Raw genomic sequence first — 18,687 nt, 5'->3', positions numbered from 1 at the left:
CATCTTCCGTCGATGTTCTTCCCAGCTTAAATTCCTTGGCATAGCGTGCAACTGTGGAATATGGAGGAAAAGAGTCCCCCAATGTTTCCACCAAGTCGCTGTGTATGTCTTTGGTAGACATTTTTTTCAAGCAGAGGTATTTGATGAGAGCTCTGAGCTCGTTTTTTTCCATTTTGATGTTCACTCCTTGGCAGTTCATATTCAAATGAATGTAGCCCCCGGGAATCGTGGCCTATTTAAGTGATTTTTTTTTCCTGGACTAGTGGGTACCTAAGAGAGAAGAAAACATTTTATTTTAATTTCTGTGTGCAATAGAAATAACCGATCATTACTTTTGGATCACCCCTTGTATAAAGTAGTTCCTTAATTACATTTTACTAATATACAGTCTATAATAAATGTACTGCATCTCTGAGGCAGGGGTCAGATATTGAGGATTTGATATCGGGGTTTTTTTTTTTAATTTTATTTTTTTTTTTTTAAATCCAGTCGCACTACACATAAAAAAAATCCATATGTATTTTGCAGTGCTAACAGCAAAGCTACAATATCAATTTGCATTATAATTTGTATGTAAAAGCTCCACCACCAATTTCTTCATGGCTTTCATCTGCAGGATGACACTGTGGCTCCTGTATGATATTGGGGCTTCCTACATCTCCTTTCTAGGAGGTAACAGCTGCGCTCTGCCTAGAACATGATAAATGGCCATATGTCTCGTGATGTCCAGCATTACCTGGTGTCCACACATCAGTACGTTTCTTCTCCGCTTCACGCACGTATTTTGTGCTGTATTTGTCAATGCCTGAAACACATGCCAACAGGTTAGTAAAATTCATAGATAATATTCCATAAATTCCAGTAATCCTGGGCAAGAAAGATCAGAAATTATACTGAGTGGTCAGACATGTATATTCACGCATCATGAAGTAGAGCCTGTGGTCACCCAAGGGCTGGTTTGACCAGTAAATATACTGTAACTAGATGGAGGCCTGATGCTATCGCATCAGGAGGGCGGTAATGTCACGATGGGGGCAGGCTTCGTAGTGTTGAGAAACTCTCCCCCCCCGCCCCCCATGTGCTCACTCACCTATCCATTCTCTCCTTGCCGTGCTCACTTCTTTGATCTGTCTACCCCATGTGCTATCCCCATTGTCTGCTGTTTCCTTCCTGTGCTGTGTTCTCCCCTCATGTGCTGTCCAGTTTGAGCCGTCTCCCCCCTGTGCGCTCTCTCTCTGCCCCATCTGTTGTCTTCTCTTCTCATTGTCTGTGGCTGACCGTGTACAGAACATACCACAGCTCCTGGGCAGGGGAGGAAGCAAAATACAATACTGACATTATAGCAGGAGATCGCAGAGGACACATTTTGTGAGGTAAAATATTGTTTAAAAACAGTCAGTGAAATATTTTACCTCACAAAATGAATCCTCTGTGATCCTCTGCTGTAAGTCAGTATTGTCTTTTGCTTTCTCCCCTGCCCAGGAGCTGTGGTATGCTCTGTACACGGTCAGACAATTTTTAAAATGAACTTTCGTTTGTGGGAAAACCCCTTTAATGTGGCCAGCTACCTCTACCTGTAGACAAGTCGCGCATCTGCCGCCAGGATCAGCCAAATGATTCACTGCGTCTGTGCGGAACTTGCGAAGGTGCAGTAAATCAGACTGCCGTATGGCGTATACAGAGTGTGTGAGATTGTGTGGGTGTGTGGTGCAACAATGTTCTGCTGGTGGTACCGCGCAAGAGGCTGGTACCACCAGCAGTTTCCATATTGAGACACTCATCACTTGAGTGTCCCAATATGGCGGTCTGTGAAACTCACCGCTGCTTGGAATTCTGGGATCCGGACACATCTGGACAGAACAGGTTGTGAAGAAATTACAAGGTAATTATATAGATGTCCACTAAACAGGGTTTTGTAATATTCCTCTGGTGTATCACTGTGTAATAATCCTGAATTCCCTTTACAATCTTCAGAACTGAAGTACGCATCAAGTCTATTTGTCGTATTGTCATAAATAAACCCTCTCGATCATCTAACTTGTGAATAAACACCAAGCAAGTGATATGAACGGCACGTCAGGAACAGTCGGCGAGGGGGTATGTGCTCTCAGATGGGCATAAGCCCTCCCTACCCGTATAAATAAATGGAAAGAGAGAGTATCTTATTTCGTTCAAATTGTGATAACGGTATCTCCTACTTGCCAACTTTTTAGAAGGGGATATTAAAGAAGCACTCCTCCCAGCAAGTTCGTATCCTCATATATTGCAGTCATCATATTATATAGCACTGTGTGCTTACAATTTCTCATTCTGTCCTTCTACCCAGCCAGTTCTTCTCTTTTCCATTAAGTCTATGACACATTGTGATTAAAAATTGACTAGCTGAACCCTTCTAAACTTTACATAGAAACGGGGAGGGGCAATTTTTCCTGCATGACTCATGAGCCACTGCAAAAGGCCCTGGCAGGGGGCAGGAGCTGAAGAGGGGAATGATTTATGTGGGGAAGAGAGACTTCCTATTTCTACATAAAGTAGAGAAAAGAGAACAATTAACTAGGTAGAAAGGCAAAATGAGCAATTTTAAGTGGGTCGCCCTCCCAGGGCTGTAGGGGGTACTTGGTACCAGGCCGATGAGCTTCAATGGGAGATGTCACGGCAGCTGGGACCCGGCCCGTGGCCCTGGGCGCCCATTGTAAAAGGGGAATGTTCAGTGTGCTTATGGTGATGAAAGTTTATGAGTGATTCGTGACGCCACCTGTGGTGTTCGGCAATGCAGATGTTAAGCCGACGCTGCAGACAGATCCTCTGGGACAGATGGTGTGGTGCAGCAGTGATGTTATAGCCCTCCACAGGCAGGGCTGTAGTCCCAGGGCAGAGTAGGTGAAGTGACACGTAGATGGTGTAGTGTCAGGCACAGGGGATGTAGCAGTGCCGGGCAGGTTGACGCAGGAATAAGTGGAGGACACCAGGGCATGTAGTTCCAAAGCTTTACTCACAGTCTGTTGTGGTACAAGGACCCGCATCTGTACCATGTCCTCCGGATCAGGAGCTCAGCCAACTTCCAGGCAAGATGAAGTACTCCTTTCCAACACTCCGCCAACATGTGCCTTTTCTGAACATCTCCCTTATTGTGCCTTTAGTGAAGTACTCACAGTACTGAGTTACACTGGAGTTCCTCCTGTCAGATGTTCCTATGAACTTTACTTGTACGGCAGAGAGCTGTAGCCTGCTTCGTGGACTCCTTACTACCTAGTCCCGGCTCACTCACGTTGCTGTTGTGCCCCCAAGTCTTGTGTGGGAATAAAGTGGTGACAACTTCTATTCCTCCAGTGTCTGCTGCAGGACCATTAGTATCCATACAACCTCGGGGACCGGACCCCAGCCTTGCGCTTAGAACTGGGGAGGGTTCTCCTCTAACCCTAATCCTTAGTCCTTCTTCTCCTCCTCACGTTCCATACTAATCCTTTGCTTCTTATGGAGAGACAGGCTTTCTATCAATGTTCCTTTCCTGTGCCAGCAGACCCAGGTCACTGAGATCGGCTGCAGCACTTCCTTCCATCCATCCCACTCTGGGGATCTCCTCGCACAGACACCTGTGACAGACTGACTGACTTAATCCCACACTCTTCCCGCTCTTTTAGTGCAAACTAAACTCCACCCGCCTCCCAGCACGCTTCGTGTTCCAAGCAGGGAGCCACCAAAGGGTGCTTTGCTATACTACTATGTTGTATGGGATGCAGGTGTTGGAGTTGGAGTGTGGTCAGGTGTCTCCACCTTACCGGGATGGTGGGGTACCACACCTCAGGAGGAGGTGCAGTACCTCTGTGGCGACTGAACCCTCAGGGTCGCCACATAAGCACAATGCTATATAATATGATGACTGCAATATATTAAGAGCATAAAAACTTTGATGGCAGTGCTGCTTTAACCCATTTCAAACATCAGATGTAATAGTACGCCGATGTCGGACACCCTCCCTTTGATGTGGGTTCTGTTGGTGAGCCCACATCTTTCCCGGCACACGTCTGCTGTTTTGAACAGCAGACATTTGCTGCTATCAGCCGCAGGAGGTATCACGATCCTCCCACGGCTCCCATTACGTGATCGTGGGTCACCGATGGGTCGGCATGACAACCAGAGGTCTCCAGCAGATGTCTATGGTTGTTACTGCAGGATTGCCATGAGCGCTGCCCGGTGGTCGGTGCTCATAGCAAGTGAGCAATTCTACTACATACAGGCAATCTGATCATGGCCTGTATGTAGCAGGGTCAATCGGGTTATGGCAGTTTCTAGTTCAAATCACTCCTCTTCTGACCAATTCAAAATAAAACAAAAAACAAAACAAAAAAACCAAAAAAAATCAAAAACGTACACATATTTGGTATCGCCGCGTTCAATCTAAAAAAATAAATTACCCCAATCGCTAAATGACGTAATGAGAAAAAAGTCAAAATGCCAGAATTACGTTTTTTTTGGTTGCCGCAACATTGCAATAAAATGCAAAAATGGGCGCTCAAAAGATCATATCTGCACCAAAACGGCATCATTAAAAACGTCAGCTCAGCGCACAAAAAATAAGCCCTCAGCCAACCTGAGATCACGACAAATGGAGACGCTGCGGGTATCAGAAAATGGCGAAATTGTTTTTTTTAACAAACTTTGGAAATTTTTTTCACCACTTAGATAAAATAGAACCTAGATATGTTTGGTGTCTATGAACTCGTAATGACCTGGAGAATCATAATGGCAGGTCAGTTTTAGCATTTAGTGAACATAATAAAAAAGCAAAACAAAAAACTATTGTGGAATTGCACTTTTTTTCAATTTCACCTCACTTTGAATTTTTTTCCCATTTTCCAGTACACAATATTTTAAAACCAATGGTGTCGTTCAAAAGTACAATTTGTCCCGCAAAAAAAAGCCCTCACATGGCTATATTGAAGGAAACATACCGTAAGTTATGGCTCTGGGAAGAAGGGAAGCAAAAATGACGCTAAAACAAAAATACCTCCGGTCATGAAGGGGTTAAAGAAAAGCTGTCGGGAGCTTTAGTTTCACACTGGACATTTCCTCAGATTTACTTGTGGAAATGCTGTGGATTTATGGCATATTACACCTTTTGCAAGGGATGGGCGAAATCCATGTTATATTTCGGCGTTTAACACCAGACACTTGTCTGGTATGAACCACGAACTTTACAGTTAGGTTCGCTAGTCTCAAGTTGTGGGTTTGCGGCAAACAGAAAAAAAAAAAAAACTTGCAGAAATCCGTGTCCTTCCACCAAAACAGCCTTATTCAGGTGAAAGGCATGGATTTTCGGTTGCAGAAATGTGTTGTGTGTGAACATACCCTTAGTGAAATCTCACTCACAAATGAGATTATCTTATAAACGCACCCCTGAGATGTAATGTTATTGCAACATAGTGACGGTTTTCATTTAGAATTGTAGAACTGATGAAACCACAATTCTGTGGATGCTCCTCATCTCTGACAAAGGAACACTATTCTGAAAAGTATCGGAAGAAAGCAAGCACACATGTACTGTCGGCACTTCGCAGGATCGCACAGTAGCTAGCGGAGGACATTTATGTGCCTGTTCTATAGTACACATACCTTCTGCCCTTCTCTTTAAACAAGAGTGCCACCAAGTATATTTCTAGACACTGGACATGTATAGTCAAATTTTGGATTTGGACTGGAGAGCTACTTTAAAACAAGCTCTAGATACCAATATTTCTCATTAGAGTTGAGCGAAACGGGTCGAAAAATTTCAAAAGTCGCCGACTTTTGGTAAAGTCGGGTTTCATGAAACGAAACCCGACCCTAGGGTGAGGTCGGCCACGAGCTCGACAACTTTAGCGCCAAAGTCGCGTTTCAAAAGTTTGTTTTCCGCCCTTTTTCAGCCAATCAGGATCCACGGACACTGTAGGCAACGTGATGACATAGGCAGGGGTCACCACCATCTTTGAGAAGGGCATGCAAGTGATTGGCTTGCTTTGGGGGGCGTCACAGGGGGTATAAGGGCGTGCACGCCGACCGCCATGTTACTCATGCTGCTCTCAGAATAGGGAGAGCTGCTGCTGCTGATTCTGCGTTAGGCAGGGAAGAAGACACCAAAAACTTCTTCTCCTGCTAGTGATTTTGCCTGTACAACACACCAGTCACTGTGTGTGCAGTGCAAGTGAAGGCTATATTGTGCTGTATCAGCTGTGTTGGTTGTTAGGCTGCCTTATAAGGCTTCCTGATAGCTGCATTGCTGTTTTCCCACTGCTCTGCAAACTGCTTTTTTTTAAAAGCAATCCAAATTTTTTTTTTGTCCTGGTGAGGTACTGAGCATGCATTTGTTCACACCACACAGCGGTGTACGCTTCTCACCCAGTACCATGTAACGGCTGTTATCACGGGCCACAGTGAAGCTGTGTGTCACTCTGTAAGAATAAGTCGAGGACATGTTCCGTTCTTACAGACCTACACTCTAGGGAGATTCCTATTCTGCCCAATTCTATATACACCTTGTAGTTTGTCATACACTAGCCAATTTCTGCCTGTGACATAGCGGTGTGATATTCACTGGGCCTCACACAACAGTGTCCACAAGTGTGTTCAGAAATTCTACATCTCCCCTGTCCTATAGTGACATTTTTCACACCTGCGACATAGCGGTGTGATATTAACTGGGCCTCACACAACAGTGTCCACAAGTGTGTTCAGAAATTCTACATCTCCCCTGTCCAATAGTGACATTTTTCACACTTGCGACATTGAGCCTGTGACATAGCAGTGTGATATTAACTGGGCCTCACACAACAGTGTCCACAAGTGTATTCAGAAATTCTACATCTCCCCTGTCCTATAGTGACATTTTTCACACCTGCGACATTGAGCCTGTGACATAGCGGTGTGATATTAACTGGGCCTCACACAATCCAACAGTGTCCACAAGTGTGTTCAGAAATTCGACGTCTCCCCTGTCCTATATACACCTTGTACCTTGTTTTACATTACTATATAGTTAGTGGGATTTTGTGTACATTTTTACCAAAAATGAGGAAGGCTGGTGGAAGAGGCCGTGGAATTGGGCGGGGGTTGCCAGCTGGTAATTATGGTGTTGGATCTGATGGTAGTGGCAAAAGCAAAATAGGACCGAATGCAGGAGGTGTTGAGCCTGCGTCATCGTCTGGCTCCACAAGGCCTCGAAGGCTTAGTTTTCTAGGAGTTGGCAAACCGCTTTTAAAGCCAGAGCATCAGGAAAAAGTTTTGGCTTACTTTGCTGACTCAGCCTCCAGCTCTATCGCCTCCTCTTCTGAATTTGTAAAAAATAAAAGCACTGAGTCGTCATTGGAGGGTCATGTTCATGAACCACACCTTTCCTTGTGTCCTTCACCCCAACCAAGATTGAAGGATGACGCAGGCCATACTACTGATTACTCCATGGAGCTGTTTTCACATACCATGCCTGGGTTATCAAGTGAAATGGTGAATTACCCAGGCCAAGATGAATCTGACATGGAGTGCACTGATGCACAGCCGCTGATGGATGATTCTGCTGGTACATTCACTCAGAGCACTACATTGTCCTCGCAGTGTAATGAGCCAGATTCTGACCCTGATGAGACTCAGGTGCCCCTTCCCGCACACTATACCACCATACACGGTGACACAGAGGAAGGTGCACATGACATAGAAGAGGAGGTGATGGATGACCCAGTTGTTGACCCAGATTGGCATCCATTGGGGGAAGAGGGTGCTGCTTCCAATAGCTCAGATGAGGAGGAGGAGCATCCACAGCAGACATCGACATCGCAACAGCTGTTATCTGGCAGGCCCGGAGCACTCCAAAGACAGGTTCCAAAAATCAAAAAAGAGTTGCTGGACAGCTTGTCCAGACGGTCAAAATAGCACAGCGTGCCAGGCCGCAAAATGTCTTCCAAAGTAGGAAGAGTGCAGTGTGGCACTTTTTTGAACAAAATCCTCATGATCAGGCCAAGGTTATCTGTAAGAAGTGTGCAAAGACCTTTAGCCGAGGGAAAAATCTGAAAAATTTGAATACCAGTTGCATGCTTAGACATTTAACCACCGTGCACTTGCAAGCGTGGACACAACACCAAACCTCAAGTGTCACATGTGCAACTGATCACAAAGAAGGTAGTCAGCAACGCTACATTGTTTCCCCCACTGTAAGCCCACCGGTTAGCACAGCAGCAAATGTTGAAGTGTCGCTGCAAGGCCAAAGCAGTCAGGGAATCCCACTGTTATATCAACGAAAGACTGAATCTAGGCCATCAGAAAGAACACCAACTCCATCACCATCATCAGCCCTCTCTGTCCGCCCTGTCCACCGCTAGTTCCACCATATGCAGCTCTCAAGTCCAGCTCACCCTCCCAGAGACTATGAGTAGGTCAAGAAAGTACTCAGTCTCTCATCCGCGTACACTGGGTTTGAATGCCCACATTGCCAAACTAATCTCATTTGAGATGATGCCCCATCGGTTGGTGGAAAGCGCAGCTTTCCGCGAACTCATGGTCTATGCAGTACCACGCATGACCTACCCAGTCGCCACTTCTTCTCTCGCAAAGCCATCCCAGCCCTCCACAATCATGTGAAAGACCGCATTATCCATGCACTCAAGCAGTCAGTGAGTGGAAAGGTGCACCTCACAACAGATGCATGGTCCAGTCGGCATGGCCAGGGCCGTTACGTGTCCATCACTGCGCACTGGGTTAATGTGGTGGATGCAGGGTCCACAGGGGACAGCGGTGGTGGGGCAGTGCTGCCTAGTCCACGGTATAGGAAACAGTTGGCTGTAGGCGTTCGACCCTCCTCCTCCTCCAGAAGCGAAAGCTCGTCCACAGAGCGCAGTCGTACGAGCACTCCATCTGCAGCTGCCACTGTTGCACACGAGGTGTCCCCCTATCAAGCAGCTAGTGGAAAGCGTCAGCAGGCTGTGTTGCAGATGATGTGTTTGGGCGACAGACAACGCGGAGGTGCTGGCCGAGAACTTTCAGCGACAAACTGAGTCATGGCTGGGCAGTATACATCTTGAGGAAGGCAAGGTAGTTAGTGATAACGGCCGTAATTTTGTGGCAGCCATAGCCCTTTCAAAACTCAGCCACATACCTTGCTTGGCTCACACCTTGAACCTGGTGGTGCAGTGCTTCCTCAACAATTATCCGGAGTTAACAGCCCTGCTCCAGGAGGTGCGAAGACTGTGCGCGCACATCCGCCGGTCGCCTGTACACGCCATTCGTATGCAGAAGCTGCAGCGATTGCTCCACCTTCCCAACCACCGCCTCATTATCGACATTGCAACAAGGTGGAACTCCACCCTGCACATGGTTGAGCGGCTGTGCGAACAGAGGCAGGCCATAATGCATTTGTGGGAGGATACACGGCCAGGCACTTTGAGAGCAGACATGGAGTTGACAGGTGTGCAGTGGTCGAAGCTGAAAGACCTCTGTAAAGTCCTTCAGTGTTTTGAGGAATGCACACGGCTGGTAAGCGCAGACGACACCATCCTAAGCATAAGCATCCCACTTATGCATCTGCTCATGCAAACTTTGACGCACCTTAAGGAGCAGGCATCTGCAGCCAATGTTGATGAGGAGGAAGAGGAGGAGGGAATCCTTGATGACATTCAGCCATTGTCTGCTCAGGGACCTCTCCTGGACGAGGTGGAGGAAGAAGAGGAGGAGGAGGATGATGGGGATTATTACTTAGGGGAGGAGGATGCATCTCGTGGGGCAAGTGAAAATGTTGGCGTGGTAAGGTCGGTACAGGGTTTGTGCGTGACTGGAGGGATGTGGATTTGCCAGAAAGTGCTCCTCCAACCAGCACTCGCAGTGCATCATTGACACCGGGAACATTGGCCCACATGTCAGATTATGCCTTGCAGATCCTAAAAAGGGACCCCCGCATTGCCAAAATGATGAACAATGACGACTGTTTGGCCAGCATCCTGGATCCACGCTATAAAGGCAAATTACAAAACATCATGCCACACGAGAACCTTGACCTAATATTGGCTAATAAACAAGCAACTCTGGTAAACCGTTTGGTTGAGGCATTCCCAGCACACAGCAGTGGTGATGGTTCTCACACGAGCTGTACGGGCCGGGGGCAGCTTGGCAGAGGTGTTCGTGGTGCACACAGCAGAAGTGGCGTTGGAGACAGGGGTTTCATGACAATGTTGTGGACTGATTTTTCAAGTACCGCTCACACAACTGGTAATACTGCATCGATGGAAAGTGACAGCAGACAGCAGTTGTCAACTATGGTTACAAACTACTTTTCCTCCCATATCGATGTTCTCTCGCACAGGTCATTCCCCTTTGACTATTGGGCCGCTAAACTGGACACCTGGCCTGAATTGGCACAATATGCCTTACAGGAGCTCGCTTGCCCAGCTGCAAGTGTGCCATCGGAAAGAGTCTTCAGTGCAGCTGGATCAATCCTGACAGAAAAAAGGACCCGTCTGTCAACCCAAAATGTGGATGATCTAACCTTCATTAAAATGAACCATGCATGGGTTTCCAAGGATTCTGTCCCACCTTCCCCTGATGACACAGAGTGACAGAAAAATGGCTTGCTTTGGTCCTCCTCTTCCTGGGACTTGAACAATTTCGCCTTTTGCATCAGCTGAATGTCCAGCATCAACATATGCCACTTTCTAAAACTCCCTAACTGTGCTGCCTCCCCTCTCCATGGCCAGGGTCACCAACTAGCGCACAAAACCGTGTGAGTGCCGTTGCCCTGGACAGGTGGGTAGGCCAACTCTTGGGCGCAGGCACTGGCACAGGGTCCCTCATAGTGCAATCAAGTGTCTCTGATGGTGGTCGTGCACACCCGCAGACAGACACACCGCCATACTATGAGGGGCCCAGTGCCAGTACCGACGCCCACGAATGGGCCCCCCTTGCTTGGGCAGGGCCCCAGGATTTGCAATCTTTACCTCTCCCTGCTCCTCCGCTGTGTAGTCTGGGCCGTCAAATCCATACTGGGCCTGACACCGTCTGAGCCTGCCTCCTGATCTATACACATATATTTTGAATGTGTACACTATGATATCCGTACATGTTATCCGGGGATACGGTACCCTTTCTCACGTGTAATCCATACTGGGCCTGAGAACGGCTGGCGAGCTGTTATGCAAGCTACAGCACCTGTGGTTTGCACATGTAAGTTTTTCATTTTTTCAGGAATGACGGTTAGGCCTAATTCCGGAACTGCGGTTGACCTGCACTTACTGGGAAATCATTGTTCGCGGGTAATAATTGTAATCCCAGATCCCCATCACTAACGTTGTTCAGCGGGTTATCTGCACCTGTAAGCGACAAACGCTGGCTTTTTCAGTGTAGCGCACATGCAGCCACGGACATGTAAGGGCATGACACACCAGTTATTGGCCAATCTCACGTGCCAGAGCCTCGCGTGTCCCTCTAGTAAGCCGGCCACGGGGCGTGACGGAGTCTCGTTCGTTAACGGAATTAAGCTTGCAATGTGTGCATCTTTTTTGTGGCTGGATGGTTGTGGTTGCCCATGTTGAGTCAAATTACGCCGTAGGCTCCACTCCTGGTGGTGCCCTTCTGGACATTCCTTTAAGGTTTAGCTTTGCAACCATATTGCCCACGTAAAACAAACACTTTGCCTTCATGAACGCTGTTTGGAGGGTCGTGACTCGTGGGAATAACGCCGCCCAATAAGTTAACCTGCTAGAGAGATCCTTCGTTGCTCCCAAGCATGTACATCACACTCCCTAGGAGGAAGGTAATGCCACTGTGGCGACCGTACTCCTGGGGGCGACAAGTGCACCGATGCCCAGCCACTGCTCGATTAATCTGCTGGTACATTGACCCAGACCACTACATTCCCCTCGCACGCTACACGGCCTGAATCTGACCCTGATGAAACTCAGGTTACCCTTCCCATATACAGTTCCATCTTACACGGTGACAAAGAGGAAGCTCCAGATGAAAGTGCAGGTTCGGCACACCCGCCGTCAGACACACCACCGTACTATCAGGGGCCCTGTGCCAGTGCCGTCGCCAACGAGTGGGCCCCCCTGCTTGCTCAGGATCACAGCACTTGCAAGGTTGAAATACTGTGCAGTGAGATGGAAGATGAGGACGACGAGGAGTCCAGACTAGTACAGGGATTCCCTAGCAAGGAGACTTATTTCATTGTTTTCAATGTTGGGACAGCAATTTTTGGGGAGCACTATACTCTGGAGAATGATAGATGGGGCCCACCATACACTGGAACATTCCAAAGGTGGACATCAGAAGCAGCATTTACAGGGCCCGTTATACACTAGAGCATTAGAAATGGGGCCCACTATGTTTGGAGCATTATTTGGGCCCATAAGACAGTGGAGCTTCATCCATGGGGAACATACTGTAGCATTATGTGGACCTCATCATATACTGTTTCAAACATTATATGGGACCAATGATTCTGTATGGAGAAATAGATGCCTAGGGCATCTAGGGCCTCATCATGAGATGTAAAAAGTGAAGTATTTTTCATTGTACTATACCGCTATTTCTCTGCCGTCTCGGAGCATCATGAGTTGTGGTATGTGTTAAAGGGGCGCTCTTTTGCCCAGGGCACATGAGAACCTGGAGCCAGCCCTACCCCCCACAACTTTAGCCAAATAACCCACATTTTTCAGTGCGTAACTAGTATTATGAAGTTAATTAAGGTTGACAAGGTTAAGTAAGAAGAATTGATGCTTTTGGCATTCAAATGGGCACTTTAGGTGTGTTTCCTGTCCTCCTCTCACTGCCGACTTTAATTCCCCATTGACTTACATTGGGTTTCGTGTTTCGGTCGAAACCACGACTTTTCCCTATAGTCGGCCGATTTTGCTCGACCCGACTTTTGGAAAAGTCGGGTTTCATGAAACGAAACTCGACCCTAAAAAAGCAAAAGTCGCTCAACTCTATTTCTCATGTCTACATCCTTCTTAAAAGCACTCCTCTCAAAGTTTTCAGCCTCTTAATATATTGCAGTCATTAGATAGCACTGATTGGGAGTACAAATTTATGACGAACTTTGACACTCTCAGTGCTGGAATGAATGTGTCGCATGGATTTATGTCTTTTTACATCAATTAAGGAATTTCCTTTTAAAACCGTGTTGAGGCATCACAACACAGAACTAGACCCCAATCAGAGGACCATAAAACATCCAGACTCCTTATCTATGAACTGGTCCAATGTTTATATTTAGGTTTCTCCCTCTCCCATATTGATAGTTCTGCTTCACGTCACTTGTCTTATCCATTGCATTTTTTCAAGGCTGTATTGTGCATAAATATGTGACTTCAGATTTTGTATTAGTCTAGCCTGATGAAGAGACCTGAGTAGTCTCGAAAGCTTGCAATGTGTTACCATCTTTTCAGTTAGCCATTAAAAGGTATCAACCACTGAGGACTCAATTCTGAATATTTTTCTATATAGTACTTTACTTACAATTGCTCATTTTGCCTTAAATGACCTCCTGTTTCTTTATAGGGCTTAGAAGGAATCAGCTAGTCAGTTTTTAATCACGTGATGTCATAGATCTAATCGAAAAGAGAAGAATTAGCTGGGCAGAAGGACAGAATGAGCAATTGTAAGTACACAATGCTATATAATATGATGGTCTCACTATATTAAAGAGATAAAGAAGAACTCGCATCAGTATTTCTATCAGGAGCTGCCACAAATAATGCTTGGATGCAAGGGTTAGGGCCAAGACATCTTCAGCAGTGACCAGGAGACTAGAAGAGTCTGTTTACTATGCGATCCTGGCAGAGATAACAGCTAAGCAATACCCCCGTTGAAGCTATTATGGAGGGTAAATGGTTTGTTTTTTTTAAAAGAAAAAAATTATATACAGTTTTATTACCCAGAGCTTATCTTGTGGTGTAAGATTGTACAGAACTCAGTGTATCATACTTAGCTTTTTATTGGTGTTCCCCATATAGTACGGTAGGCATTTCATGTTTCCTCGCAGTTCTTGCTTTAATGCCAATAAGTAGCTCTGTTCTTCCCCTTCTAGTAAAGAAGACGGTTTGAAGTCTATGTGCTAGAATAGGCAGAAACAACATCAAGCATTTAGCTTAAACGGTACAACATGGAATTCATAAATATCTTAATACACCTAGTAAATCTATAGTACACATTCCGATAACTCAGTAATCAATACCATAAGAATCGTCATGAAGGACCATATGATGAACCAGTAGGGATCCATAAGGAGGGAGCATGCATTTACTATCCACCATGATTATAGGCCACCACTAAAACCTGAAAGTGTCTGCCCTAATGCAGAAATACACCTCCCATCTGTGCCCCGATTGTAATCCTTTCCTTGAGTTTTTACTGACAGATGAGAATGTGGCTCTCTTTTAGATCTCATTCAGACATACAATTTTGTTCTACATACAAGAAAATCGGATTGATTATTCAGTTCACAATAATTTCTCCACCTTCTCCATTATGACAGTCTGAAAATCGATCTGCATTTAGATCTATCCAGAGCGCAGTCCGATTTTTCATAGACCCATTGACTTTCATTGCGGATTTTAATCTGACTGCGGGCACTCTATACGAGGAAAAAACTAGAATTAGACTTAACGGTAATGTGGTTTCTAATAACCTACCACAACAGCACACAGGAGGAGGTCATCTCATCCCAATAGGGACAGGAAACACGAAAGAAGTTAAATAGCCCCTCCCACCTCCTATTCCCAGTGTTATAAAGGACCACAATAGTATGAATGCTTAACCGTATTTATTACTACTAGATCCAATAATTGAGTAGAGGGGAGGGAATTAGGCCGGTTTCTCATTTGCGTATGGACGAGCTGCGGCAGGTTGCAGACTTCTTCAGTGAAGCTCCACCCACAGCCGCACCTCCTCCGGTCAGCTCCGCCTCCATCGGCATGCGGCCTGCGAACCCAATCTTTAGCATTAGGTATGCAGGCCGTGCCAGTGTATGCGGATGCCTCAGCATGCTTCGTTTTGACGGTGCGGCAAACCTGCACCGAACGCAACGTGTTACCCGTGCTGTCTTGGTAGGTTATTAGAAACCGAATTACCGGTAAGCCCAATTCCATTTTCTCTAATAACCCCCAACCACAGCACACAGGAGGAATACTAAAGACTAATGTTTTAGGGAGGGACAACTGCCTGGAGAATCTTTCTCCTAAATGATAGATCCTTGATGGATATTAAATCAAGTCTATAATGTCTGACAAAAGGTGTGGACAGATGACCAGGTAGCGGCTCTGCATATCTGGTCAATGGAGTCGCTGGCTTTTTCCGCCTATGAAACCGCTACTGGTCTGGTGGAATGAGCTGTGAACTTCTCCATTCTTTGGTTGTGTGGAGAAAATGCAAGACCACTCTCCTTATGTCAAGAGAATGGAACTCATCTTCTTTACTCCTCTTTGGGTTCTGGCAAAAAGGTGTTATGTCCTGATTCTTATGGAGTCCTGTAACCACTTTTGGTAGAAAGGAGGGGTCCAGACGGAACACCAGCCGGTCTTCCAATATCAGGTAGGGCTCTCCTATGGAGAGAGCCTGTAACTCCCCCACTCGCCTGGCCATTGTGATTGCTACCAGGAACACGGTCTTCCAGGACAGCCTGTCCAACATTATCACCTGTAGGGACTCAAACGGTGGAAGTGTTATTCCTTTAAGGTCCCAAGCGGGGACCAGACTGATCTATGACGAAGTCGTGTAGTCACTGTCATGAATAGTCTTACCCATCGGTGTTCAGCAAGGGCCTGGTCAAAAGTATGAGCTCAACGCTGCCACCTGTACTTTAATGGTACTGGATCTAAGTCCTTTCGCCAGACCTTCCTGCAGAAAATCTAGGATCTGGGCTATATTGGCCTGTCGGAGATCCGGCAGTTCTGAAACACAGCATGACACAAACGTCCTCTAGGTCTTTTGGTATATGGCGTTTGTCACCGCCTTTCTACTTTTTTGTAGCGTGTTGATGACTCTCTCAGAGAGAACTTTGGTCTTCAGAATCAAGAACTCAGAAACCATGCCACTAGGTGCTCTATGTCTGGGTGATAGACTGGCCACTGGTGTAGGAGATCCGTGATTGGTGGAAGGATTAGAGGACTGTCTACACATAGGCTGGCTATGATCCCGAAAATAGATCGACCTCTGGATAACCCCATCTTTCGGTCATCATCTGGAATACTTCTGGATTGAGACTCCACTCCCCTAGGTGGATATCCCTTGTGCTCAGGAAGTCGACTTGCTTGTTGTCTGTTTCCTTTATGTGAAGGGCTGACACAGAAAGAAGATATTTTTCGGCCCAAGAGAATATTCTTGCCGAGATGGCCTTTTAGATCCTTGTACTTCGAACTTCCCTGGTGACGGAGGTGTGAGATCATGGTTACATTGTCCGAGTAGACTCACGTGGGTATCTCAGACCATCAAAATAGCTGCCCTGAAGGTCTCTTCCACCGACTTCAACTCTCTGAAGTTCGAAGACTGCTGACTTTGGCTGACCAAAAACCTTGGAATGATATCTGGGAGACTACGGCCCCCCCATCCACTCTTGCTGGCATCTACCTTTATGATGACTAGCGGGGACTGGACCCAAGGAACGCCGTTGTTCAGTTTCTTTGGGTTGTCCCACCAAGACAACGAAATTCGTATCCGGGCTGGTATTGGCACCTTCTTGTCCAGTGATCGGGGGAACTGTCCCACTCTGCTAGTATATAACTCTGCAGGTCTCTGGTGTGTGCCTGGGCACAGGCTACTGACTGGATACAAGATGTCATGGAGCTGAGGACTGACATGGCACATCCCATGGACACTAATCTTCTGCTCCACAGGATGTTCATCTTTGCCCTCAGATGGATGTTTTTCTTTGGGCAAGAAGGATGTTTGTGTCTGAGAATCCAGGAGGACTCCTAAGAAGGTCTTCTTTGTGGAGGGAGTGATATCTGATTTCTGTTGATTTACTAACCATCCCAGTGATATCAGAATCTGAGAAGCTGTCTATATGTTCTGCTGTAATGCCCATACTGATGGTGCTACCAGCAGAAAATCTGCTGACCTCTGATCTGAACCATTGCTTCTGCCATAATTTGTGAAAATTCGGGGTGCCAACGATAATCCGAATGGGAGTACATTGAATTGGTAATGAATTATCCATTCTCCTTGGGCAACTGCGAATCTCAGGAACTTCCGATGGTTGGGATGAATCAGGACATAATATGCATCCTTGCAGATCGATTGTTGCCATGGCAAAGCTTTTTCCTATCAGGGGAACAGCCAGTTTGACACACTCCATCTTGAAGCTCCTGTAACAGATATATTGGTTAGAGGCTTCAAATTTATTATAATCCTGTGGGATCCGTTTGGTTGTCTTATTAAGTAAAGCCTAGAGTAGTGACCCCTGTTCTTCTCCATCTCCTGGACTAGTCAAATTGCCCCTGAAGCTAATAAGTTTCTGAGGCCTGACTTCAGGGCGCTTTGGAGTGCTTGAGCAGAGAGTTGCGCAACTCTTACTCGCTGTAGAGGGTAGGAGGTAAATTCTATCCTCACCCCTTTCTGGATGGATCCTAGGACCCATGTGTTGGTGGATATGTTCCGCCATTTTGGAAAGAAGTGAAAAATGCGACCTCCTACTCTTCTTTGAGCGTCATGGTTTACTCTGACGATGGCCCTGGGAGAGAAAAAGTTTCCTGCCCCGATCTCCATTAGGGTAGCTCCGTTTACCTGTCTTTCCTTTTCCTCTGTACTGGGAAGATTAGTCCTGAGGAGGCGGAAAGGACCTCTTTTTGGCGCTCTTTGGCTCCGGTAGCGACCTCTTGTTCAAAACCTTCTCCAATAAATCATCCAATGCAGGCCCGAACATATAGTTCCCCTTAAAGGGAATGGACCATAGCTTGCTCTTAGGTGCTACGTCCCCGCTCCATGATCTCAGCCACAGAGCTCCTCTCACTGAGTTGGACAGTGCCACTAATCTAGCCGCCACTCTGATGGACTTCGCCGAGGTGTCTGCCAGGAAGGGAGAAGGGGAAGTGAGGCGTGGATCTCTTCTCTGGGGGTCCCTGTTGCCAGGTGTTCTTCCAGCTGCCCCAACCAGTGAGACATTGATCTAGCGACCGATATAGAGACCGCATTTGTATTTAGCAAGGCTGCTGATGTTTCCCAGGATTTACTGAGGAGGCCCTCCATCTTGCACTCTAGAGAATCTTCCAACTGAAATGAATCCTCAAACGGCAAGGTAGTTTTCTTGGCTGCCTGGGTAACCTGAACGTCTACCTTGGGCACTTCGGACCAGCATTCAGCAGTCCCGTCATCCACTAGGAATCTATGCTTTAACTCTGAGGAAGAGCTCAGTCTCTTCTCTGGAGTTTCCAACTCTTCAGCACCAGCTCTCGGATATTCTTATGTATCAGGAAAAACAGCTTTTTTAATCGGAGGCCTCTGAACATTTCCTCTTGTACTGTACGAGTTGGTCTTTCTTCTTCCACTTTCATGGTTCTTACCACTGTGAGGAGTTTCTCCATGTTCACTGCGGAAAAGTAGTACCTCTTTTCCTGTATATCTGGGTTGGAACTCCGCTCGCGTTCTTCCTGCAATTCCTCCAGCATGGACTCCTGGCAGTCTGAATGCTCTTCCTGCTGAATCTTCCTCTTTTTTGCTGCTGGAGGAGCACTAGGGGCC

General features: G+C 46.6%; 1 protein-coding gene across 2 annotated transcripts in view; it reads right to left on the bottom strand.

Annotated features, from left to right (window-relative positions):
- POLR3G (RNA polymerase III subunit G) overlaps positions 1 to 18,687 on the bottom strand; it is an 88,340-nt gene that overhangs the window by 39,510 nt on the left and 30,143 nt on the right. For both annotated transcript variants that reach the window (XM_073587054.1, XM_073587140.1), the window contains exons 3-4: positions 13,939 to 14,068; positions 737 to 805 (exon numbers count right to left, since the gene is read on the bottom strand). In XM_073587054.1, coding sequence (XP_073443155.1) covers positions 737 to 805; positions 13,939 to 14,068 — 199 coding nt within the window. The remainder of the gene's footprint in view (positions 1 to 736; positions 806 to 13,938; positions 14,069 to 18,687) is intronic.

This window comes from Dendrobates tinctorius, unplaced genomic scaffold (assembly GCF_039654945.1).
Source record: "Dendrobates tinctorius isolate UK_male_01 unplaced genomic scaffold, ASM3965494v1 ptg000003l, whole genome shotgun sequence".
NCBI lineage: Eukaryota > Metazoa > Chordata > Amphibia > Anura > Dendrobatidae > Dendrobates > Dendrobates tinctorius.
This window is presented reverse-complemented; position numbering and strand designations above follow the sequence as displayed.